The 27781-nt window shown below is 38.7% G+C and overlaps 1 protein-coding gene across 2 annotated transcripts in view; it reads left to right on the top strand.

Annotated features, from left to right (window-relative positions):
* The first annotated feature begins 529 nt into the window (after nt 1-529).
* Nucleotides 530-27781, top strand: part of LOC149146605 (upstream activation factor subunit UAF30-like) — a 198133-nt gene continuing 170881 nt past the window's right edge. Inside the window, exon 1 of one of the 2 annotated variants that reach the window (XM_089446785.1) lies at nt 530-1125. In XM_089446785.1, the coding sequence (XP_089302911.1) occupies nt 806-1125 (320 nt within the window). In that variant the 5' untranslated portion in view covers nt 530-805. The remainder of the gene's footprint in view (nt 1126-27781) is intronic. The other variant, XM_089446784.1, reaches the window with a different exon arrangement.

Below are 27781 nucleotides of genomic sequence, written 5' to 3'. Positions count from 1 at the left end.
TAAAAGTTAATGTTTTGGAGCCCATTGAGTTAAACTTTAATCTTACTAAATTTATTGACATTTCATTATAAATATTGCAATAATTATTTTTAAATAACTAATTGAAAATATTAAAGATTATAAATTCTAATTATATATGATTATCAAATCTATATATAAATAATTAAATAAAATTTTATAATCATGTATATATTATACATTATTCATATTGTAAAGTAAAATTGAGATATAGAATTTTAAATTTTAATGTTTTGAAGTCATTCTTACATCATATACATTGTAGGGTCAGCATATAAAAACCAAAGTTCTGGAAGTCATTCATATCTACATGAGAATGAAATTTAAATGTCATCAACCTTCCTAGGTGACTTAACCAGCTAAAATGTTGAACAACCCGGTGTATATGGGCCATGGACATATTTTAAGGCCCACTAGCTAAAGTTTGGATATTTCATGGTTGGTGAAAAGGCGAATGCACAAAGATACACTTACGAGAAAAATATATATTTAATTGATGGAGATTTTAGTATAAGGAGGTGGTTAGATACCAATGCATATGGGATTGAATTACATCGATCAATACGTGGGTTTGTTGTGAAAGTTGGGGGATCATACACATAGGCTGAGAGGCAAACTCGCCAATAGCTTAAGGAGGTGGTCGTATGTAAAAACTCTCAGGGAGCACTGACATCAGTTGCAGAGCCTGAAGGCCAAATACTTTCCAGGTTCATGGGAATAGGAATACTGATAATCTAGTTGGGGTCAGTTAGTAGCATTGTAGAACCAAAACAGAGGAGAGGATACCATGGTTTCTGATGAAGAATTACTGGGCAGGCTTGAAACGCTGTTAAGAGAGATGGATTTCAGTTCCATCACCACAGCAGATAGCATAAGACAGAAGCTGGAGGGAGAATTTGGAGTTAAATTGGGTGACAAAGAAGCATTTATCAGCCACCAAATTAATCTCTATATACAGTGCCATCATCCCCTCGTCTCAGCTTGGGCTCACAATGAGCATAGCTCTCCTCCTCAGCTAGAAGCTAATGTGGAAGTTGCTGCTGGCAATGAAGAAAGTGCCCACATGGGGGCGAAGGAGCAGAACATTGAGGAGCCCATCAAAGAGAGGTGAGCTTTTAACGAGTATGGCTTTATGAGCTTTTAGCATTATATGCTAGCTGTTTGTTCGTTTTGGTTTCCTTATTATAGTGACATGGCTTTGGTTTTCTATTTTACTCATATTTTGCAGAGTTTAAGGAATTCGTATGTTTTTTTATTGCTAAAATATAACTTTTATGTTTATGTTTGTTATGAATTCATTTTCTCATTGTCTCTGAGAAGGTATGTAACAGCTTCTAATGATTTTTTTATCATCATGATTTTACTTCCATAATCAGAAAGAATAGTGAAATGAAATCCTGAATATATAACTTTGATTTTTAATAAAATTACGCATGAAAAGACATCATGGAGACAACAATAAAGGATGGTGACCTACAAAGCACACAATCACATTAACGTGGAAGGAAATCCCTAACCAGGTTTACCTCGCATGAAGAGAACAATAAAGAATAATTAACCCATTAAGCTAGGACAGTGTTTTCATGCCCGAAGTTACTTTGATACAAAGGCCTAGGCCAACTTTGTCTTCAGAGAAAAAAGAAGATATAAGCTCTTCTGAGGCATCCTTTTGGGATTCTACTGTATAAATGCGGTGATCTTTTACGCATAGCATATTGGCATCATTCAGAGAGGAAACACATAACAGTGGAAATCAATACCCATTTGGGTACATGTGCACCTGCTCACAAGAATACTGACTTAAGAAAGCATTGTGAGCTATCAAGGGGCTTTGTATATCCTTCAACTCCTTATCCCTGAGAACACATTTCATGGACTGGCACAATAACATGAGACTTCATCACCTGTTAGGTTTAGTACTAATGCAGTAGCATATGGCCAATATGTTTTGAGGGATCATACTGGTAGAAAATTCTACCAATATGGTTTTGGCATTCCATCAAGAAAGGTAAGATTACGTATGAAAGTACCACAAAATAATTTATAGACTAATAGAAAAGCTACAGTAATTTAGTTGTTTATTAGAAGCCAATAAGATGGTCAGTACATGTTATTTGGAACAAGGAAATGTGAACATTCCTCACAGTGGCATTTGCAGCCCAAGCCAAACCTGACAATGAAAAATTGAGGCGGACAAAATTCAACCTTAGACGAGGTGCAATCTGCTCCTTTCTTGTAGTAAGATGCCATAGGATTTGATTAGGGGTTTCTTAATAGGTTATTCATTGCACGAGACTCTGGTTTGAATATTTTTGTTTAATATTCGAGGAAACTTGTAGCTTTATGAGAGAACAAACTCTTCATGAGAAAATGATGCACAAAAATTCCACATTAACTTGGCGGCGAAGGAAAACAAGCAAAAGTTCAAATGGGCGGACAAAGGAATCAAAACAATTTGACTGTTCTCAGTAGTGATAGAATTTTGTTTCGAGTGTTTCCTGCTAAGTCTGAATGGCTATCGTATGTAGTGTTACTCTGGGGCTCACCTAGAGCACATGCACATGATTTATTCAGAGCACAGATCACAGTGGTACCTTGACATCAATCTACACATAAGTCAAAGATAAAAGCTCTATTTTTGGGTCAAAGACTCAACAAACTCACTTTTCAAAGTTCCACTGGCTTTCGACATATAGACAAAAGACCAAAGGTTGTAACCATAGGTACAAAACTCGCCTGGATGAAAAACATAACAAGGCTAAAGAGTGAAACCTGCGAGTATCGTCCAATGAAACTCTAACACCTATCCTTTGTTCTTCCAGATGCCCCTTTGAATTCGATTTCATGGCAAAAATTGTTATTCTGTTTTCTTCTACAGCATTCCCCTTTGCTAGCGTCGATTCTAGATGAATTGTAATCCTACTAGTATCTTTACCACGAGATCACCCATTTTATTGTAGTAGAAATCATTCTGTTTGCAGAACTTGTTTAACAGAGCTTCATGCCTAAACAACTGTATATGTTGACTGCTGTAATCTCATAGAATGGATTATGATTTGATAAGCTAAAAGGTGCAGCATATGATAATATGACATTTATATGCACTAAGAACATGTAATGGGCCTTTATTGTTTATTGCAGGACTGAGTGTTGTTTCCTTAGGTTGGATCAACAGTTGGTTAAGTATGTTTTTCTATGTTCTTTCCATCACTTCACTGATTCATTGAATAGAGGACTTTCAAGTTCCCTTTTATCTCACCTATTGATTGGCCTATACACTTTGAAACTAGGACTAAGGATCCACCTCTCCTAGTTTCCTCTATACTCAATATTTTCAAAATACCTCATGCTGTTTTACATTTTTTAATCAGCCCTTAGTATCCACACCTTTCCCTTATTTGTTGTGGCCCTCCATATCAACTCAGTAACTAACACAACAAAATACATCTTCGAAATCATTAGTGGACAACCTTTCTTAAGAAAGGAGCAAATAGTCTTGTAAGAAAAAGGAAAAAGGAATAAGACTTAAAATATAGGAAAGGACCCATTTATGGCTTTTGTACCACTTAGTAATAGCTTTGCTCATTAGCAGCAGGCTGTAATGCTCATTTATGAAGCTGACCTGTTTTTAAAAGGAAATTATCTACATATATTAATGGGTTGTCCTACCTAAGTTAAGTTTATAAGTAAACAAAATCATTTGAGATTTTGTCCCAAATCCTGTTAGAAGTTTGCTAGAAGTCATAGTTTCATTTGATTGATGGGGACCTTGACCATAGATCTTTGTTCTTATACTTTTGGCCCATTTTAAAACAACCCAGATTATTGGAATTTTTGAAAAAATGAGAGTATCAAGGCAGAACTTTACCTCGGTGGAAAAAGGCATTCACTCGAAAAAAAAAGTTTGTCTACTTATTAACTCACTCTATACACAAGGACTATTATAAATAGAAAATATTACAACCATTGTCTTCTTTATCAGAATATTTTTTTCTCATTTAATGCACAATTTCCCTTCCCTTCACAATTGCAACAATTTCAGCCATTGCTATGAAAAATGAAATCCTTATATGCTTTTGGACATACTTACATATCAAATCTTTCCTCATATCTTCATTGTACTACACATATACTATAAAGGTTTGGTTCTGGGTTTGATTATTGCACCATACTTCGTGTAAACAAACCACCATTAGTGTTGAAGAATAATGGAACTAAAGCAACGTCAAGGAGGTAATTTTATTGCAATTTTCCTCTAATTTCAAGATACACATATAAACATTTACTACAACAGCATGAGCTTTAGTTTTGGCCTTAGAATTTTGTGGTTGTAGACTTACACTTATCTCTGTATTGATGTGCAATATTAAAAAATATGAAAACCATCATACAAATTGTCAATATGAAGAGGGCTGTGTAAGTTACTAATATGAAAGGTGCAATATGAGTAAATAAATTAATTAGGAAGGGGTTGTACGAGTTTATAACTATTTTTTACTTTATTCGTCATTAATATGAGTGATGATAGACCTTCTAAGTTGTTGGAGCTATAGATTTGTGAGCCAAAAGCATGCTAGTTTTGGCTGCATTGGTGGTTTTTGGTTGGATGGATGTAGAACTAGTAGAGAAGCAGTCTCAAATGGAGTCAAGAGATTGATTAAATCATGATTGGAGGAGTCACGCTGATACGGGTTCATTCCATAGTTATTGTCTAAGTATGGTCACACAACTCTAGTCGCACATTAAAGTAGCAACATTTTGTGTTGTGGAGATGCTAATATCTGTGTTGTGGACATGCTCAAATAACCCTACATAAGTCAACAATCACAACGAATCACCGTCAACCTCTTTATGTTCTTGGCACTCGTATAACTATATAATAATAGATATGAACAAACAGAAAGCTTTGGCCTCGGAGCATATTAATTATTCACCTTCTAAATATCATAATGATATAGTGATTAGATAGTCAGTAATGGATGGTAGATGTGTTGTAAACCTTCATGTTGTACAAAGTTATTCATTTAATGCAATTTTCGAGTTGATATTCTGCCCAATTATATTTCATATGATGTTGCCATAATCCATTTCTATTCTTTTATTTGATTTCTTGTTATAACTTAGTGACTGTATATATGAGTTAGTGAGATAATTTCATTGCGTTTGTTGCACTAATTCCACTGGGCATCAAGTTGGTATCAAATCATTTTTTTCAAAAAATTCTTGAGAGATTATGCATATTTCACTGTAAAATTTTATCTTAACTAAACATGAGATAGTGACTTTATATATCAGCATAGATTCATCTTAAATTTGAATCTAACATGAGCTGAAAGGGATCCAATTTTTTCACTTGCAAATTTTTTTATGAGTCCACATTATTTAAATGTTTTGTATTGTTATTTATTTATTTATTTATTTAAGATTTTTAATTTTAATCCACATGAGCAAAATTTACACATCATACTGGGCTGTAAAATGATATCAAGTTGATATGAAATCATTGTTTCTCAAAGAAGTTTTGAGAGATTATGAATATTTCATAGTAAAAATTTATCTTAGCTAAACAAAGAAATGGAGAGCAATTTACAAAGTCACATGGAACATGGACGAACCTCGATAGCAATGTCAGTAACATGGACGAATAATTGACCAATATCGCTCATTTTCTACAGATTTTAATAATCTCTGTCACAATATCACATGTGAGCATCCACCAAAAGCCCACTAGGAGCAATCCCAACACAGAGTTAAGTAATATAGGAGTTGGTTCATTATTGAAGATGGGTTCCTCTTTCAAAGTAGAAACCAAGGTGGAAATATCGCCCTATGACAAGGAGATGGACGCCTTGTGGCTAGGGGATTGATTGGTTTAGGTGGTCAGATTCCTGTTATGAAATGCAACAATTCAAATATGAATACAAAGCTGCCAAGGAGGAAGAGTCCTCTAGCCAAGGGGGAAAGCCCTTAAGTATTAGCAAAACCTGCGAACCACTATCATGCTATCAGTGCAGCAACAACTCTCAGATCTTTTGGGCTGGTGCTTTTATAGCCCAACGAGATTGTCTCTAGTTCTCCCTTGAGTTTGAACTTTGAACTTTCGAACACAGTACTGTGTTAACCAAATGACAATGTTTAGGACAGGAAAACAAATGAGTCAACAACAGAGCTTAAACTACACGGAACCTTTCCTTGGGTACCTTTTTCCCTCACTATGTGATACATTGGCTTAAGATGGAGGTACAAAAGATGGTGGAAATAACACAAAGATTTGCAGAGTCATGAGATAGTTAACATGGAATTCCCCTTCATTAACAAATTAAGGGAAACGATACTAATGATCTAATTCCAGTAGGATTAACGATTCAATCACACAAAGGAAACATGACAAATGTTGATGAACAAAATATAGTATCACGGTATCCAAAACAAAACCACTCTGCATTATCACAATCCTGCCATTAGAACAACAATCCTGCCATTAGCATATTCCATTAAACTTTTTCCAAACATTAAACCACAATAGCCAGCAAACAAAATACCATTAAACAACATTGTCAATTGCCTCCAACAATTTCATTAACCGTTACAATCACAAAGTCTCAGGAGGAGGAGGGAAATGAATAACACAAGACGATCTTAAGTTCTTAACACATAATTTTAGAAAAAAAGACATATAACAGAGTGGTTAAGCCTTTGTTCAGGATTCCATGCAATAAAGCTCTCTGCTCTCAGGAAGTCTCTGCCTCTCTCTCATGCGCAGCTAAAATTGTCTCCAAAAATGACCGCTGATAATTTCCTCTATGGATTGTGACTTTTTATTTGAGGTTGCTCCCAGGTGCGAGCTGGGTTCTCTAGTTGTTTTGATTTTTTCCCCTCTAATTGAGCTCCCTCCTTCGTTCTGCCGTCTCATATATTCTAAGTGATCTTCGAGGGAATCATTTTATGGAGCAGGCTTTCGACAGATGCCCCATACTGAGAAGTTGATTTATAAGTAGCGGGGCATGCTTATTTTGATTTCCTTTATTCCCTTCGAACTCTTCCATGTGAGGCTTCCCTTTTTGGATGAAGTGACCAAAGGCCAAGGGTCTCCTGTCATCGTGCTCCATGCTGTCTGTGAAATAGCGAATGCCAGATGATTAATAGCATGACTGTTCATTCATAATTTTGAATGAGGGGTACATAAAACAATCTATCGCATTGTTGTGCTTCCTTGATAAAAATGCGGGCCAAATTGGCGTTTAAACATCATGAAGATTTTCCCTAATTCTATGCCCCAACAGCCTTCAAACGAGCCCTCATTTACTAGATTTGGCGTTTAAACATCATGAATATTTTCCCTAATTCTGTGGCCCAACAGCCTTCAAACGAGCCCTCATTTACTAGATTTAGAGGTTTGTAGCTGAAGGAAGACTTTTCCATAGAATCTTTTAAACAAGCCCTCTTCTCGATTTGGAGGTTTATAGGGCAATGGGTTGGATATTGTTTATATTATATGTAATTGTTTTTAGAATTTTAATTTAATTATTAATAATTATTAGATGGATGGTTTTAATTTAAATTTTATGGAATATTTTAGAATATTCTTTATATACTTAGCAGGAGAACATTCTCCAGATGGCTCCCAGGAGAGCATTCTCCAGATGGCTCCCAGCTTCGCGAAAATAGCTGTTGTCTCAGTGTCGTCCGCCTCTGAGGGGCAAGCTCCAGCGCATATCGTCAGTGAAGCCCCAGCTCTCACTGTCCAGGTGGTGCCTCACTCGATGAGGCTTTGAAATTCTCTGAAAGTGCCCTAATTTGTCGATTCAATGGTTTTTGGCCGCAGCTGACAGCGCTACACAGTTGGATCTCGGAGGTATGGAAGCCTCTAATTCCTAATGCAATTAATATCTACCCCTGTGCTAGGGGTTTCTTTATAGTAGATTTTGAAAACCTTGAAAGCAGACAATGTATTCTAGATTCCAGCCATTGGTTTTGGGAAAAATCAGGCCTATTCATGAGGCCATGGAACCCATCATTCAATCCCTCAACAATAGTCATAACCTCAGCACCAGTTTGGGTGAGATTGTCAAACCTACCCTTGCATCTCTAGAATTTCTCTTCGCTAAAAGCCATTGGAAATGCAATTGGAAAATTTTACTGCAGGTGCCCAGAAACAGAGGAATATGCCAGAACCACCTATGCACGCATCTGTGTGGAAATGGACTTCAGCGCCAGATTCCCAGCTGAAATACACCTAACAAGTAAAGACTATGTGTGGAACCAGAAACTCGATTATGAAAGTGTCCTCTTCAGATGTCGATCCTGCTTTGAGACAGGCCACCTAGCCAAAAATTGCCCAAAAGCCTCCCAGAAAAATTCTGCTAAAAAAAATCACCACAGATCTACATGGTGGGAAGGAGCACAAAAAGAACACTACACTGTCATCAAAGAGGAATACTCTCGAGAAAACTCTGAATCACAAAAATTCGGGCAAGAAAGAAACAACTCTCAAGACAACCAGGGGGAAAGCCCTGCCCAACAACAAAAGAGTGAACTCGACAACCCCTCAAGCATCAACAGTTATGAGGACTCGAATACCGCACAAAATAAATCTTCTTTTAACAGCGAAGCAGAGCTCCTAGACCAAACTTCTTCTCCGATTATCTTCAAAAGGATGAACACAGTAGATCGCGAAGCTAAGACACCAATGTCCCAAGAACCAGAAGAGATGAGGGGGATGCAAGATAAAGAAAGTTGGAAGACCGTAGAAAAAAAGAATAAAGCTACAGCACCAATCTCGCCAAAAAAGACGAGGAGCCAGACAATTAGAAACTAAGAAAATTCCGATAGACCAATTTGGTCTCAGTGGACGTTAACCACCACCACCATCATCATCATCAATAATATTCACGACAAAATTAAGATTTATTTAAAATAGTGCAAATTAATTCATTTAAAAGAAGTTATATAAAAAGAAAGAAAATTATGGAACAGATTGCTTCTTCATTTGCTTGATGTATTCCACTCTTTTTTCTGTGAGGCCTCGGAATAAATGCTTCAACAAACCCTCACTAAATAAATTTACTAGGTGCATAATATCTGCTTCACTTTCCCTGCTTTCTTTCTTGTTTTTAAAAGCCTCACCAGGAAAGTTATATAAAATAATTTATGATTTTTTTTTAAATATGTGATATTGATCACTTATGTTGTTTTAGCCATAAATAAAATAAAATAATAATAATTTAAAATATAAATATATATATATATATATATATATATATATATCAGATATTAGCTGTTTTTATGCTTTTGTGTCAGATATGGGTCACATGGTCTGTCACCTATCAAGCTTTTGTGTTGGTGATGTTATTGCCCTATCAAACCCCATTGACCAGGGCCTCGTAACGAACCCATGTGCACCTCACGGCTCGTGGCAACTTGGCGTGACATGTCATTGCTAGTTAATTATTGGAGTCGGGGGTTTGTTGGAGGCTCCGTAGGAGGGCATGTGATGACCATGCTTTCCCCCGGAGAGTGAGAGGTCTCTGCGCCATGGGCGTTCAGGTGGAGGTTACAACTGAGATTTGGGCTTCCTTAAAGTACTCAATTGGTGTTGAAGACTTGCCTCCTCGTGTTGTCAAGGTTTTTGGGGAAGGGAGGAGAGGGGAGGACAGGGCGCGCTACCCGATCGAACCTGAGGCAACATCACAAAACCCCCGGTGCCGAAAACTTACTTCGTAGCATTATGGGGGGTTTGGTGGGGCCTTTCCTGACAAAATCTGTGGCAACGTCATAATTTCGCCGGTCCAGAGTTGAGGGCTCCATGTGGACTTTCCCAATTGCAAAATGTGGTAGCTCCGAAAAATTCCCCGGCTCCAAAAACCCCGTTTCCCTCCTACAAAAAATGCAGCAACAACCCTCTGATCCCCTAGCCTAGCGGTAGGACTTGGCTTTCGTTCGTTTGCACGAAAATAAGGGTGTAGCTTTTAGCTTCAACATTGGTTCCACATGGGTACATTATACTTCCCCGTAAGTGAACCTCGACATCTCTGTTTCTGCAGACTCTTCTTGTATCAAAATATGGCCTTATCCATTGGGCCTTGGTGACACTGCTCAAAATAGTTTCGTTTGCCAAGTCGGGAAAATAAATTGAACTGAAATTGAATGTAACCTACTATGTATAGTGGTAACCTCGTTACTTGATTTCACTAAGTGAAACATTACACGTGCTCCGCATTTATAGGCAGCTTCAAAAGTTCACCATACATACATGTACACTTAAAATTTTATTTGATAGAAAAAATTGGGTGTAAAATCCATTATTAGCACAAACATGTGACTTGACAAGCATTGACTAGAAACACTCCCAACAATGATTATTTGAGGGACCTATCTACCCCTCTAGCCTCATCACAATGTTCAGCCAATATTAATCAATCAACATGTACAAACCCTACCTCTTTTGGTTTTTAACCTATGATCTCCTTCGACGAAGCATATGTTCTTAACCGTTAGGCCCACTCAAGTTGGCAGCCACTTGAAACAATTAGTACTTGCAGTTGAATGAATGATTAGGGTCCCAACAATAGGTGCTTAAATGTCCCATATTTTTCTAGTTCTATATGCCATTTTTACCACAAAAGAACTTGATCCACTTCTTTGAGTACTTTGCCGTTGGCCTTTTTGTCAAAAATCTCTCTTCATTCTAGCTTGATATTGTTGGGTTTTGTCGTAGACCAGTGCTCTCCATCTTTAAGCTTCGATCAGCTGAGAATTTCTCTTGTTCAAATCATTAGGCTCCTCCACCATGTCTTGAAGCAATTTCGCTACTGAGGATTTAATCCATAAAGGGAGCATTGTGTCCACACTATACATCAACTGGAAAGAAGAGGTAGTTGTGGAATTTTTGGTTGATTTTGTCAGTGCTATTGCTGCAAAATTCAGCAAGCGTAATGATGGGGTTCACAATGCGAGGGCTAGACCTTGTAACTACAATGAGATATTTCGGCTGTGACCTCAACAATTCTCCTCTTGCTCTTTAGTGGAATTTTACCACAAGGGAGGCTTCCCAATTATTTACCTATAACGATACTCTAACTACATGGCTCAAGGTGATGAAATAGGCTAGGTGAAGGTACTCTAGATTGGACAAGGCTCAATTCTCATTGATAAAGGAGCAATGTCCCTATTACTCACTAATCCAAGTGGCTTTAGAGAACCTCAAAAATGGAAGTCCCTGGATTGCAGTGAAACCAGTACTAGATCGAAGATGTCATCACAAGATTTCCAACGGTGCAAACGACACTTCAATCCGAGTTTGCATGCAAGTTATAGTCAGTCAAAGTTTTGGTCAAACTAGGCAAAATTCAAAGTCAAAATCAATTCAAGGTGCCACATGGCACTCCCCTAGGCTTCCACATGGTAGAAAAGTCAATAACCCTGGTGGGACTCATAGAGCTGATGTGGTAGCCCAGTCAACAAATCAGGGGGACCCACAAGTGGGTGACGTGGCAACACCACAAGTTGACACATGGCAAGTAGGTGGCGGAGATGGCTATGATGTGGACCAATGAGGGCCTGCCACATGGCCTAATCACATGGTGCCAAATGGCACCTCAAATTAGGCCCAAGTGGCCTTGGAATGGTGCAACCTCCATTTTTGTCTTATTCTCATTGTTTGGGGAGTCGTTACAATATGGACATACATTTACCATATATTATATGGTTTCAAAACTATATTAAAACCAAAATTGGGCTTTCAAACTATATCAAAGCAAAATAGGGAGTCCATGGGTTTTAAACCCAAAACCTTCCCCACAACAAGTAACTTAATATGACTATGCCAACCATTGTACCAACCACATACTTTGTGTTATTCACCCTCAAACTTTGTTATAAAATTCCATTTGAATGGTTCAAAGGGAACCATGGAGAACACATGAGAGAAGAGAGTGCACACTGGCCAACGCATACATGAATCTCAAGAAGATTCTAGGAATGTTCTTAGAGTATATGTTAGAGAATATTCTAAGTATATTTTTATCGCTATGAAGAATCTAAAAGATTCCCTATGGGGCCAGAATTGACAGTGGCGGAATGTGGCCAAGTTTATACTCATTTTAACCATAATTTTGCAAGGATCACAATGGTGCAGTCAATTTTTGCACCCGAGTAGCGGATTTCAAGGATCATGGCAAAATTCGGCTTTCTTTATTAATCGTTGGGCACGAAGTTCAAGACAACAATGCACTTATTAGAAGTAGGTCATGTTTACAGTCAAAAGTCTCAGGAGGACAACACAAGCCTGTTGGTGTTGCGATTGCTACAATTTGAGTAGCCGAATTTCAAGTCACTCTTAGGAATGGAGGTATAATGATGTATTTTTCCATGTACTTGCCTTTTCTTTTGATGAGATGAATGAAGCAACTTCCCCACTGTTGAAGTAGGGCCCAAAGATGTAGTCCATATTATCGCTCAATCCAATAAGGGTCCTAGGAGGGGCTCCAAAGGGACAACTACTAGACCAAGTGGCAACAATTTTTCCATGTGCTTACCCACTGTCACCTCAGTTGATGTCCCCTGCTCTTTATGGACTTTCACCGATGGGAGGAGTCCCAGTATTAAGGAAATCACTATAAAAGGTATATCAATGATGCAGAGGTAGTGATTTTAGAAACCCATTCATAGGAGAGACTCAAATGAAAGAAATTGCTTGCTTAAAAAGCAAGGTGTAGGGCTCTCCAAGAAAGGCTTTGGAGGAAGCCTAGGCCTAGGAATTAGGGATATATCTTGATAAAGGGGTACCTTAGACGTAAGATTCCTAAGAGAATAGGGCTCTTAAAATGATCTTTGTGAAATTAGAGTGACAAGGTTGTGGGACCACATAGAAACCATAGTGAACCTGAACAAGGTCAAGGGTTTACGGTGAAACTTCAAACAAAAGATCTTGACCATGTAAGGGAGGAGAAAAGGGTCAAAGAGATTGGATTTGACTTGAATTTTCGATGTAATGATCCTTGATGAAGCCACTAACCTATGAAACCTGGGACAAGGAACAAAATTGGAGCTAGGGCTTGGGATAATTTCAAATCTAGCCACGGGAATTCCCTCAGAATTTGCAAGGGCCTAGAGGACACCCTAGCGCAGTTGTGCTCTAAATCAATCACGAAGTGGATGGTTACAATATATTTCGTGTGATGCCCTAGGAGACACTAGGGTTAGGGCCTAGAAAAAGAGAGAGAGGGAGGTGAATAGATTTTCGTTGAAGTGATCACCAAGGATTAAACTAGTGCCTAGTCTATTAGGAGAATGGAGTCAATGAGATTTCAATCTTTGGAAAATCTTATGCCCAATCAAGGAGTTCCCTAGCAACTTTGCATGGCCCTAAGGGAAACAATAAGGTTAACAAGAAAATTTATACTTCTTATCATTGCAATTTGATGACTTATGAAGGCAATAATAAACCCTTAGGAACATTCATTCACCATACCTAAACATGTAACATATGCAAAACCCTCACAAAACCAAATTCGCACTTCAATTAGGGCAGAAACATAGATTCCATGAGCAAAAATTCCATACATTATACATGTGACATGAAATAGAGAAATATACCATGAAAGAGCACTTACAAGTATAGCGAATATATCCAATCATCAAAGAGAGAGTCGAAGCTCTAAGACCAAGACAAGATTTCCAAATATCAAAATGCATCAAAGATTATCTAATTCGTCCTCTAATAGCTATAGTGAAATTCCAGAAGAAACAATGATCCAAATCCAAGTGATGATGAGAAGTGAATGAGGCTCTCATCAATATATATCATCCTCTAAGGGTTTGATTTGCCTAATTATGCTTAATGATGCCCCTAATAATAAAATAATGTACAAAATAACATTCCTTGGTAACAAGCCCACCAAGATAGATCCATAACATGAAAAATAAGCCGCCTTTCAAGAGGGCCAAAATGATAAACAAGTGGCTAGGAGGGCCATTGAAAGGCCAAATGGAGTCCAACATGTGCCAAGATGAGTGGAAGGGCCCCAAATATAGTGATAAAGGGGATGGCCCCTTGATCTCCAAGTAAATGACCTGTGGTGCTCCCAAGTGGCTGTGGGGGCACAAAAACATCCTCATGGGTCTCCAAGTGGACTGAACAAGGTTGTATCCCATTTGTAAGGGCCGGAACAATGATGCAAACCCTCCCTTTGTCTCTCATGGTGAGACACATCATCATCTGGGCCCTGGAACAACTCCCAAGTGTGTAACCGGCTGGGCAAGGTATTCCAAGTCCATCATCATCATCAAAGAAGTGGAACACGAGCAAGCGATGCATGGTATTGATGGATCCCATGGTGTGGCAATCTGCTCTCTGCTATAGTGGAGACCCATGGCTCTCAACGCTCCCCCTACAAATGCCAATATGACCCTCTAGAGGGCTTGGACCCTATATAGGAAGACCAAACCACAGATGAAGACCCACCTGCAATCTTGTATAAGATCTAGTGCGTCTCCTCACATTCCAGTATAATAAATCACTAGTGCAATTGAGTAAATGAGCTTACAAATCATGGAACCAAGTGGACACTTCATAGTGGCATGTCCTTCCATAATGGGCTTTAAAGTATACAGGTGTCTCCAAGTTCAAGAAGAAGGTTAACCAAGGACCCTATTAGGTGGTTTCAACCTCTAAGGGAGAGAGAAGTCCATAGTACATCCATAAAGAGGCAGATGTCATGTCAATAAATGATGGAACAGAGCGGGGCATTAGGGGAAGGCTCCAAGCCACATGCCACAGTACAAGGGTAGCTATGATAAGGGAAACCCGCACTTGGGTGTATAGATGTAGGAGGGAGAAATCGTGGTACATGAGTTACTCTGACCATTTTTTTTCCACCCTTCTTCATATGCCTTTTTCCTTTTTATTGATTTTTCCTTTATAACTGCTTGGGGCTCTAGGGGATGAGAGCATGATGTGAATGATAGAGCAGTGAATACCCCCTTAAGGTTGGGTAGTTCATTGCCCACCAGGGGTTGGGACAACCATGGGTTCCTTAGTGATGCAGGGGGCTCATATAAAGGCCCTAGGAACTATGGTGATGGCCATGCTGATAGGGGGTAGAGTTCATGATGGCTTTTGCCCGTGTGCTAAATTTGTATGTTGCGGCCATATTTTGTATTTTATGGTATATTTCCCGTTGAGAGTGGCCAAATTATGCTTTTTTCTTTATTTTTAGCTGCATCAACCTCTGGTGCATCGTTCCAGGGCCGACCTATAGTGTGGACAAGGGGAGGGGGAGGTTAACTCCTTGCGAACCCAATGGAAAACTGTGGACCCAGATAGAAAACAAGTGGAAAGGGGTTATAATGAGCGGAAGGGAGTGATATATGTTGTATAGGGAAGCGGGGCCACACAACCAAAATCGGGATTTCTCATGTAGTGTCCCTCCTAAACCTAGTAGCTAGTAAAGGACATCCCATGGGACTAGGATACAAGGTTAACCACCAAATTGGACAAGGGGACAAGAGCACAAACCAGGCCCATTCTTTCCACTGAATCTCCCCACTATTCCAAGCCAAAAGTGTCCATGTCACATGATAAGTAAGCAAAGATACCCAACTACATAATGAAAGTCGTACCTTTGGGGTTGGAATGCCCACCTTCAAACATATGATCATAACAGATGGGCAAGGGAGCATAATGGCTGGCTCAAGTGGTGGAGATGGTGGCACATTGAGCTATTTGGTGGCTCTAAGGGGTTGTTGGTTGTCGACTAAGGACCATCTAGGAGAAAACTTTCTCCTATGGGTGTCACCCACAGGTGGTGGGTAACATCTAGCTCCAATTGGGACATGACCTCTCAGTAGAATGCACGAACGTACTCAAACGGGGAGGTCATGAGAACACTAGCGATCTCTTGAGACCACAAACCAGTTACCTGCAGATCAAAGACTAAGCACACAGGGCAACATGTTTTTGTGGTGTCTTATGATCACCCATGCTTAATATTAGGACATAAAATCAACAATAAAAAGAAATGAAATTTATTCTTAATGCAAATTTAATTTAAATGCAGCTAATCTAGCATGATAAAAAGAATATGATGTTAGTTCTAATGAAAAAATCAACATGCAATGCATCTTACCCTAACATGCATATGATATCATACATGTACTAAGTGTAATCATAGACCTAATGCAACAGACATATCATCCAGTCAGTATGAGAATTCTTGCCCATATGATTGCTTATGCAACAAACCATAGAAATAAATACATGAAGGATGATGCGGGTGGGAGGCAGGAAAATATGATATCCATATGATATAAAAAGGGATCTTGGATGAGGGGAAGGATATCAATTTAGAGGCTCAGAGCTTTTCTTGTAAACATAAAATGGAAGAATGAATGACCAAGCTCAAGAACTCCCTATCATGATTATTGTTCATAACCTCGTGTTTCGTGGTCACCTTAAGGTCATGATGGGAAATAAAAAGGGACCTGGGACGAGGGGAGATGCGACAAATGGATTGCTCGTTATGATGGTCACATTGAAAAGGAGAAATACTTGTGTGCTCAAAGTCCTGAGGGTATGACTAGGGAGAAGGGATACATCTAATGAGTGACTCTTCCTCAACATCATACTCAGGAGGGGGAAAGGGTTCATCAATATTGTTGATGGTATGAGAAAGGGCAAGGTAAGGGCTCATGGATAATGTAGCTAGGTCATTGGGATCATGGAGAAGGTAAGGGGAAGTAAGTCTCTCGTTAATATCATCATAAATATCATTAGTGGGGCCAACTACTTCCAATAGACCTTCCTCATATATGGGAAAATGATGATTGTCCCTTTCAATGGTGCAAGTAGGTGTATTATCGTGAGCAATGTTCTGAAGAAAGGGAAAACCAATCTCAACCTCATTTTCCATGTTAGTATCATAAATAGGGTCATTTGGAAAATGAAGGTTAATATCCCATTTCCCTTCATTTATGTGGAAGAATTCAGAAATGTCAACCTCATATGGGGCAGCTGTTGGCCTCAGTCTCATAATAAAACAATTATAAATCCAAAATTATAATTAAATAAACCAAATCTTGAGAATTAGGAGTTAGTTCCTCAAACTAGGGAGTTTAGTTAGGATGAGAGACTCTCTCCAACTAGTTCTCCTAGATTAGTGTTTTGTTGAGAAAATATCTCAACCAAGTTTGTTCAAGATAGACGCACTATCTTGAAACAAACTTCCTCATGTATTTGTATGTATCATAAACATTATTTTAATAATGAGAATGAGAATGTGAGGAATGCTGTAAGGCTGAGGCCTTTCCCACCATGTCTAGTTTTTCTATATTTCTACTATTTATTTTATGAGTGGTTTATTATTAGTTTCTTAAATTTCTTCAGCAACAATATCCACGTCCTTCAACCCCCTTTCTTGAATGAAAAAACCTATCTCATGATCTTCATCCTTATGGGCTTGAGTGGGGTTTTCATCTATACCATGTTCGTTCCTGATTCCCACGTCTACATCCGAAAGGTCCTCCACGAGTTCTCCATTTGCTTGGACATTATGATTTTCCTTAGACTCACTCCATTCTTCTACATACCCCTTATTCTCATCGGCATCTCCCATTCCAGATTTTTCTTTAGGATCATCTCGATCGTTTAATTCATTGGCTTCTATAACATGACTTTGTTGTGGATCATAATATCTTTTATTGACTAGCTCATTCAAGATATTCAAATCACAGGTATGGAAAGCAAACTCAAGGAGATGATTAAGATCTTTCTCTTAGGCACATTTAACCAAGTAGATCTCCTTGCTCTATCTGCTACAATATTTTGAGTATGAAATCTTTATCCCTGTTCTCCACCAAATCTTCATAAAACTCAACACATTGGTCCTAGTCTTTTGCAATTCTTGAAGATCTTGATCATTAAGTTTTGTGAATGGAGAACCAAGGGTATTCTCTTCTTGATAATAATCCATTTTTCATAATTCTTCATATAAAACAAATGTGGAGTCGCCAGGGTGAATTTTTAATGCCTTGATAGATACTTGCTTCACCTTACAAGCATTAACTTTGAAGTTTAATGAAGAAGTAGGGCTTCATTCTTCCAATGGAGTCTCCACAAATGATATATCAATATTGTCATACTGGATATATCGCTCAATCTAGTAGGGGTCCTAGGAGGGGCTCCAAAGAGACAACTACTAGACCAAGTGGAAACAATGGGACAAGGACCCACTGTCACCTCAGTTGATGTCCCCTACTCTTTACGGACTTTTACTGATGGGAGGAGTCCCGGAAATCACTATAAAAGGTATATCAATGATACAAAGATAGCGATTTCATAAACCCATTCATAGGAGAGACTGAAATGAAAGAGATTGTTTGCTTAGAAAGCAAGGTGTAGGGCTCTCCAAGAAAGGCTTTGGATGAAGCCCAAACCTAGGGATTAGGGATATATCTTGATAAGGGGTACCCTAGACCCAAGAATCCTAAGATAATAGGGCTCTTAAAATGATCCTTGTGAAATTAGAGTGACAAGGTTGTGGGACCACAAAGAAGCCCTAGTGGACCCAAACAAGGTCAAGGGTTTAGGGTGAAACTTCAAACAAAAGGTCTTGACCAAGTAAGGGAGGAGAAAAGGATCAAAGAGATTGGATTTGACTTTAATTTTCGATGCATAGATTCTTGATGAAGCTACTAACCTATGAAACCTAGGACTAAGAACAGAATTGGAGCTAGGGCTTGGGATAATTCCAAACATAGCCATGGGAATTCTCTTAAAATTTGTGAGGGCTTAGAGGACACCCTAGCGCAGTTGTCCTCCAAATCGCTCACCAAGTGGATGGTTACAATAGATTTCATGTGATGCCCTAAGAGATGCGAGGGTCAGGGCTTAGAAAAAGAGAGAGAGGGAGGTGAAAAGATTTTCGTTCAAGTGATCATTGAGTATCAGACCAGTGCCTAGTCTATTGGGAGAATGCAGTCAATGAGATTTCAATCTTTGGAGAATCTTATGCCCAATCAAGGAGTTCCCCAACAAATTTACATGGCCCTAAGGGCAGTGACTAGGTTACCAACAAAATTTATACTTCTTCTTGCTGAAATTTGATGACTTATCAAGGCAATAATAAACACCTAGGAACATTCATTCACCATACTTAGACATGTAACATATGCAAAACCCTCACAAAAACAATTTCACACTTCAATTAGGGCAGAAACATAGATTCCATGAACGAAAATTCCATACATTATACATGTGACATAAAATAGAGAAATATACCATGAAATAGCACTTACAAGCAATGTTGTTAAAAGCGCGATCGGGATTTAATCGGCGCCGGGAAAAAAGCGGAAAAAATCGTTAAAATCGGGAAAAAATCGGAAAAAAGCGGGAAAAAATCGTTTGGCACAAAAATATTCATTTTTTTTCATTTTTTTTCAATTTTTTTAATATCTAAACCATCTACAACATAAAATAAATACATTGACACATAAATATGATAAAAAAACTAATATATAAGATGTTTAATATCATTTCTAGCGCTAAAATCACACATAACATTGAATCATGTCCTGAATAGTAAGTCCTGAGTCCCAAGTCCAACTCAGCCTCAAAATATCAACAAAAAATATGATAATGTATCTCATCATGTCATAATGTCATATACAATAAAATGAAAGTCTAATCCTATTGATTTCCTCTGCCCCTCTTGCGAGAATATGGCACAACTTTCTCTTTCCCTCTAGATGTAGAAGCTGGTGCCTGTGCTGGTGGAAATGGCAGTGGAGTCTGACGTGCTCTAGAAGCTAAAGAACTAGTAGTAGCAGCTACAGGAGGCTGAGGTGGACGGAGACCACGTCCTCTACTGGTGGTAGTGGTAGCCCGGGTAGCCCGGGTAGGCGGTGTCACCTCCTCCTCCTGCTCCTCCAACTCCTCCTCCTCCTGCTCCTGCTCCTGCTCCTCCTCCTCCTCCTCCTCCCCCTCATCCTGCACTAACCAATCCTCAGTGGGATCCATGAGAGGCCTCTCGGTCTCAACCCTCCATTCAGCAGTGGTGTCAATCCCATCCAATGAGATGGCTTCCGTATCAGGTGTCTTCTCTAGTTGTTTCACCCACAATCGAAGATTGTAGTAGACATAGACCATGTCATTAAGTCTATGGGACTCCAACCTGTACAAAGTTCATGAAATAATAAATTAATAATTAATAATTAATATTATAAAAAAAATATTGTTTAAAACTTTAATGAATTCAAAAATTTATTTGGAAATTTGCAATATTTTAAATGTTTAAGTGTTAACCTATTGCGCTTCTTGTTGTGTATTTTTTCAAATACACTCCAATTGCGCTCACATCCCGAGGAGCTGCATGTTTGGCTGAGGATGCGTATGGTAAGATTTTGCAAAAGGGGTACTCTGCCACCATACATCTTCCACCATGCGTCTACAACAAAATTACAAATAAAATTTTAAATAAACATAAGAAAAAAATGGAATTTGAAGAAACAATGAAATTTGAAACAAAGTTACAAAGTACATACTACAAACTAAAAAATACCTGGCATTTTAACCGTCCTATCAATGACAGCCATCTCAAAGCCAAATAAGCCACCTGACAACTTATATTGCTCAATTTGTCTAGAGATCTCCATACGTTCTTCTGAAGATCTCACCATCTTCTGGACACAGGTTAATAATCCTTCCACGACCTCAACATCAAAATTAAACCCACATGCATAAGAAAATGCAGGGTTCAGGAAAAGCCCAGCAGCATGAATGGGACGATGGAGTGTGTTGTTCCATCGCTCATCAATGACGTTCCATAGAAGGAGTTGTCTCTGGAACCCATCATCTCCCTTGTCATCATAGTAGGACCGAATGGCTTCTTTGGCCCTATCCATGGCTTCATACAAATAGCCCATTGCGGGCTTCTCACCATCAACCAACTGAAGAACCTTTACCAAAGGTTCTGTAACAGCGCACACCTCCTGCACTCCCGCCCAGAAGTCCTCCTGGTATGAAACTACTCTGCAGACGGCCTCTCCTTCTGGTTTGCGGCTCATTGACGAAGCACGCCACTCCTCTGAAAGAAACATTCTCTTCAAATCCCACATAGAATTCAAGAGGGATTGAAGAGATATGAAACTCGTCGCAAACCGTGTAATGGCGGGGCGCACCAACTCTTTGTTGTTGGTGCATTTTCTCATCAAGCTAAGCACAGATGTGTGGTTGTAAATAAATTTTGTGATGCTTTTTGATGAGTCAACAACCTCTTTGACAAAGGGAATTTTCCCTATGTCCTCTAACATCAAATCAATACAATGGGCAGCACAAGGTGTCCAAAATAAAGCAGGATGCCTGTCCATAAGCATTCTACCAGCAGCAACATAATTTGCAGCATTGTCCGTTATGACTTGGACAACATTTTCTGCACCCACCTCCAAAATAAACACATCCAGCAAATCACATAAAGTTTTTGCATCTTTGATTTGATCAGTTGCATCAACAGATTTGATAAACATAGTCCCCTTGGGACAACTAACCAAGAAGTTTATAAGGGTTCTCCCCTTTTGGTCAGTCCAACCATCTGACATAACAGTGCATCCTGTTTGTGCCCATGATGCCCTAAAATCCTCCAATCTTTGGGTGCAGTCACGCTTTTCATCTTGAAGAAGCCGGCCTCTGAAATCATAAAGAGAAGGGATTTTGTACCCCGGGCCAACACTGGCAATAGCATCAACAGTAGGTTGGAAAAATGGATTATTCCTTACAATGCTGAAAGGAATATCACTCCAGAGGAGAAATTTTGTCATCAACTTGTCAGCTTTTTCTTTTTCAGTTCTTTTTAGCATTGAACCAATAGTTGGTTGTGAACCAGGTGTGGTTCGAGGAACAAAATATGATGATGCAGCTACCGGATTGACTGACGCTGCAGTAGAACCAGTGCCACTTGGCCCACTTCCTTCAGCTGACCTTTTTAGTTGCCTTTTGAGTTCTTCTTTGGCCTCTCTAGTGTGCTCTAATTCTCCCAATGCTCTCATGGCTTTTTGGATAATTTCAGCATTTGTATTTAGACAGGGCCCCACATCATGTCCAGGGATTTGTGCAAGGTGGAACTTCAACCTGTACACCCCCCCGAATATTTCCTTTCCACACAACTTGCAATACAAGTTTTGTCTATCATTCGGAGTTTTAGGGTCACCATATTCCCAGAAAGGATCCAATTTCCTTGGCATGTTTGTTTTTGAATTTGCAAACCTATGGAAAAATAAGGATTAGGAAATAGGAATTTAGGATTACAAAATACAAATTACAATTTAGCATTTACAAAATTACAAGTTAATTATTTCCAAAATCCCAATTTCTAAACCCAAGTTACCCAACCAAATGCCAAAAAACAATGAAAATTCAAAAAAAATAAACAATGTTTAAAAAAAATGAGAAAATAAAAATAAAAAATTGGTTCTCATAGTCATAACAAATAACCCATCCCAAATCAATGAAAAATTTCAAAAAATTCTTTAAAAACAATGAAAAACAAAGTTTTTATAGAAGCAAAACCAAAAAAAATTAATCTACATACCTCTTTTATGGACAAATTGGTGATCTTGGCTTGGATTCCTCCTAAAAACGCTTGGATTCGCTCCCAAATCCGACGGAAACCCTTCAGCTGCTCTCCCTCACCTCTTCTCCTCCTCCTCCGCGCGAACAGCCAAATGAATAAAAAAAAAATCGATTTTTTGCATATAAAAGCCCGCTGCCCGCGCCTGTCACGATTTTTTCACAAAAAATCGCGATTTTTTCGAAAAAATCGTGTATAAAAAAAATTTGCCGATTTTTATGGATAAAAATCGCGATAAAATCGGCTGGGCGAAAAAATCGCGATTTTAACAACACTGCTTACAAGTATAGAAAATATATCCAATCATCAAAGAGAGAGAAAATCGAAGCTCCAAGACCAAGACAAGATTTCCAAATATCAAAATGCATCAAAGGTTATCCAATTCATCCTCCAATAGCTATAGCGAAATTATAGAAGAAACAATGATCCAAATCCAAGTGATGATGATAAGTGAATGAGCCTCTCATCAATATATATCATCCTCTAAGGGTTTGATTTGCCTAATTAGGCCTAATGATGCTCCTAATAAAAAAATAATGTATAAAATAACATTCCTTGGTGACAAGCCCACCAAGATAGCTCCATAACAAGAAAAATAAGCCTCTCAAGTGGGCCAAAATGATAAACAAGTGGCTAGGAGGGCCATTGAAAGGCCAAATGGATTCCAACTTGTGCCAAAATGAGTGGAAGGGCCCCAAATATAGTGATAAAGGGGATGGCACCTTGATCTCCAAGAAAATGACCTATGTTGCTCCCAAGTGGCTGTGGGGGCACAAAAACATCCTCATGGGTCTCCAAGTGGATCAAACAATCTTGTACCCCATCTGTAAGGGCTGGAACAATGATGCAAGCCCTCCCTTTGTCTCCCATGGTGAGACACATCATCATCTAGGTCCTGTAACAACTCCCAAGTGTGTGGTGCAAGTGTGTTGTTGGCTAGGCAAGGTGGTCCAAGAGCATCATCATCATCAAATAAGTGGAACACGAACAAGCGATGGATTGTATTGATGGATCCTATGATGTGGCAATCTATTGTCTTCTATAGTGGAGGCCCATGGCTCTCAATGTTCCCCCTACAAATGCCAATACTAACCTCTGGAGGGATTGGACCCTGTATAGGGAGACCAAACCCCATATGAAGGCCCACCTGCAATCCTGTATAAGATCTAGTGCGTCTCCTCACCTTCCAGTACAACAAATCACTAGTGCAATTGAGTAAATGAACTTACAAATCATCGAACCAAGTGGACACTTCATAGTGGCATGCCCTTCCATAATGGGCTTTAGAATATATAGGTGTATCCAAGTTCAAGAAGATGGTTAACCAAGGACCCTGTAAGGGAGAGACAATTCCATAGTACATCCATCAAGAGGTAGGTATCATGTGAATAAATGATGGAATAGAGTGGGGCATTAGGGGAAGGCTTCAAGCCACATGCCACAGTACAAGGGTAGCTATGATAAGGGAAGCCCACACTTAGGTGTATAGACATAGGAGGGAGAAATCTTAGTACATGAGTTACCCTGACCTTTGTTTTTACAACCTTCTTCATATGCCTTTTTCCTTTTTATTGATCTTTCCTTTATAACTGCTCGGGGCTCCAGGGGATGAGAGCATGATGTGAATGACAGAGCAGAGAATACCCCCTTAAGGTTGAACAGTTCATCACCCACCAGGGGTTGGGACAATTATGGGTTCCTTAATGATGTAGGGGGCTCATATAAGGGCCCTAGGAACCAGGGTAATGGCCATGATGATAAGGAGTTTAGCTCATGATGGCTTTTGCCCACGTGCTAAATTTATATGTCTCGACCATCTTTTTCATTTTATGATACATTTCTTGTTGAGAGTGGCTAAATTATGTGTTTTACTTTCTTTTTAGCTGCATCAACCTTTGAGGCATCGTACCAGGCCCGACCTAAAGTGTGGACAAGGGGAGGGGGAGGCTAACTCCTTGTGGACCTGTTACCCACCACCTAGGGGTAGTGTATATAGGAGATTTTTTTCTCCTAGATGGTCCTCAGCTAGCAGCCCCTTGTAGCCACCAAATAGCTCGATGTGCCATTTTCTCCGCCACCTGAGCCGGCCATGTGGTCCCTCGCCCATCTATTATGAATGTATGTTTCAAGGTGGGCCTCCTGACCCCAAAGGTATGACTTTTCATTAGTTTAATTGAGTAATTTTATTTGCTTTTCATGGAAACTTTGGGCATGGATTGGTGGGGGGATTCAGCGGAAAGAGTGGGCTAGGTTTGTGCTCTTATCTCTTATGCTCGATTTAGTGTTTAGCCTTGTATCCTTGTCCCGTGGGATCTCTTTTATTGGCCATTAGCTTTAGGGTTGGCACTACATGGGAAATCCCAATTTTGGTTGTGTGGTTCTACTTCTTGACACCATATACATCACTTCCTTCCACTCATTTTAGCTCCATTCATCTCTTTTCCCAAACGGGTCCATGTGTGTCCACTTGGTTCACATAAGGTTAGCCTTGCCCCTCCCCTTGTCCACACCTTGGGTCAGGCTAGGAATAATGCCCCGGAGGTTGATGCAGCTAAAACGAAAATAAAAAGCATAATTTGGCCATTCTCAATAGGAAAATGTACCACAAGATGCAAAAGATGGTCGGGACATACAAATTTAGCACGTGGGAAAAATCCAAACATAAGCTCTCCCCCTCGTATATGGCCATCACCTTGGTTCCTATGGGCCCTAAATGAGCCCCCTCCACATTAAATAACCCATAATTTTCCCAACCCCTAGTGAGCAATGAAATGCCCCACCTCAAAAGGGGGTACCTATCTAATCAATTTAACGTCTTAAATTGCTCTACATAAATTATCAATCCGAGTATCATAAACTGATGAAGTGTGGTGCACCATATGTGCTTAGTTAACATTTTTTATTACTTCGTTGTTTGATAGTTTTTATCTTGTTTTGGAGTTTTGTTCTTGTTGATCTCCTAAAGTGTCTAATGCAAATGGAAACCCTATTCTAAGGTCTTAAGAATACTTTTTAAAGGTCAAGTATGGATGTAGATTTCAAGACAAGGTTTATGTCCCTTATGGTAACTTTCAAAACTTAGCACTTCAAAAGATCTCAAAACATGCTATTGATAAAATTAATACTTGAACAGGAATGTAAATATGCAGCTACTTAAATCAAACAAAAGATGAAATACTGATCATGAAATCATTGTCTCTGCTGCCCATCTAATTACAAAAATAAAATCTAAACTATTGCACTCAAACAAACCAAAAATTGTAGACTAACGAAAGCAAGATCAATTTACTTCACTTATAATCTGATAGCTCGCCAAGTAGCTTTTCGGGGTTAAGCCATGGCACCAGAGATAACGTCAAATATCATGAAAAATTGATATCTAAATTACCTACTTGCAGATTAATGAAAGCAAAATCAAATTACTTCACTTATAATCCGATAGCTCGCCAAGTAGCTTTTCGGGGTTAAGCCATGGCTCCAGAGATAACATCAAATAACATGAAGAACTTGATATCTAAACTACCTACTTGCAGAATGAAAGTAAAATCAAATCACTTCACTTATAATCCGATAGCTCACCAAGTAGCTTTTCGGGGTCAAGCCATGGCTTCGGAGATAATGTCAAATAACATGAAGAACTTGATATCTAAACTACCTACTTGCATAATGAAAGTAAAATCAAATCACTTCACTTATAATCCAATAGCTCACCAAGTAGCTTTTCGGGGTTAAGCCATGGCTCCGGAGATAACGTCAAATAACATGAAGAATTTGATATCTAAACTAGCTAACAACAGCAAATAAATAAGACTGAAATCAAAGCATAATTGAAATTGAAAAGCTTAAGAAAAAGTTCAGCAGAGAGGCAAATCTCATGTCACTATTTGATGCAAAAACATGTAAAGAAAAACTAATCTACAATCAACCGGTTGAACACACTTGCATGAATTAAAATTGCATGAATGGAAAATCTAAACTATCAAACTTGAAAGCAATAAAATTACATACATGAATGAAATCAAAGCAAAACTACAAAATAAAATTTACTCTACCTTACATTCTAATGTGCTCCATGACATCTACTTCACATCTCCTTTCATGTTGAGAAGATCAAAGCTTTATTCAAATTATTCAAAATTACAAAGTACAACAAAGCTCTCCAAAGCTTTCCAAAGCCATCAAGGAAGAACTACAAACTCCAAGCTAAAGAACTAAACAGCCAAGCTAAGCTAAGACTAACAAATTAAGGAGAGAGATCTCCTATTTATACAAAAAGATGAGAAGCCATCTCATTAATGAGAGTCCATAAATCTCTCCTTCTACGTCTAGAGTTCTAATCAAAATAGGAACTGATAAAACCCCTGTCTTCTTAGAATTTCAATACAATTAGAAGATGTGACACATATCCTCATGATCCCATGATTATTTCCACTCAAATCCGAATTTGGCCTTAGAGTGCCACATAAGGGTCTTCTAGAAGCCTCCTTTTGACCTACACATGTCAACAATCTCAACCCACTTGTTAGGTATAAGCATATGCACATTATTTTCTAATTTTAACCACAAATTCACTTAGAAAGGCTAAGAATTAATAAAGTTTGGAAAACATAAATCTGGCCCAATGATAATGAAAGTGGGATGAATTTGGTGACATAGTAGTGAAATGGAGGTGATATAATGGACATAATAGTGAATGTATAATGGAAATGAATGGCATTTTCAAGACCCAACATACCCCCCAACTGAAGCTATTGCATGTCCTCATGCAATATATATTACATTAATTCTTTTGATCCTTGAGCTTTGGCTTAACTTTGCATGATATCATTTGATAACTTCATATCTATGCAAAGTGTTTTACTTGAATTGCAACATGGTTGGTTCTTGTGTTACAACCATTTTTTTTTTGTTGCATTCTATTTTGATCTTTGAACTTTGCATAATGATATTTTGATTATTGTTGCAAAGTATATCTTTATTGGATTGCATGATGGTTGGTTCTTGTGTAACAACCATGATTTTGTTTGTATCCAATTTATCTTTTAAGCACTTTTTTTGAAAAACCATTGTATGCTCATAATAACAATGTAATAGTTAATATATGTTGGAAGTATGTGGGCTCCTGAATGGACATGGCAAACTAT

Source organism: Pinus tabuliformis, chromosome X (genome assembly GCF_031772625.1).
Source record: "Pinus tabuliformis cultivar Carrire ecotype Pingquan chromosome X, CPIR1, whole genome shotgun sequence".
Classification (NCBI taxonomy): domain Eukaryota; kingdom Viridiplantae; phylum Streptophyta; class Pinopsida; order Pinales; family Pinaceae; genus Pinus; species Pinus tabuliformis.
Note: the sequence above shows the minus strand (reverse complement) of the source record. Positions and strands in the feature narration are given on the sequence as shown.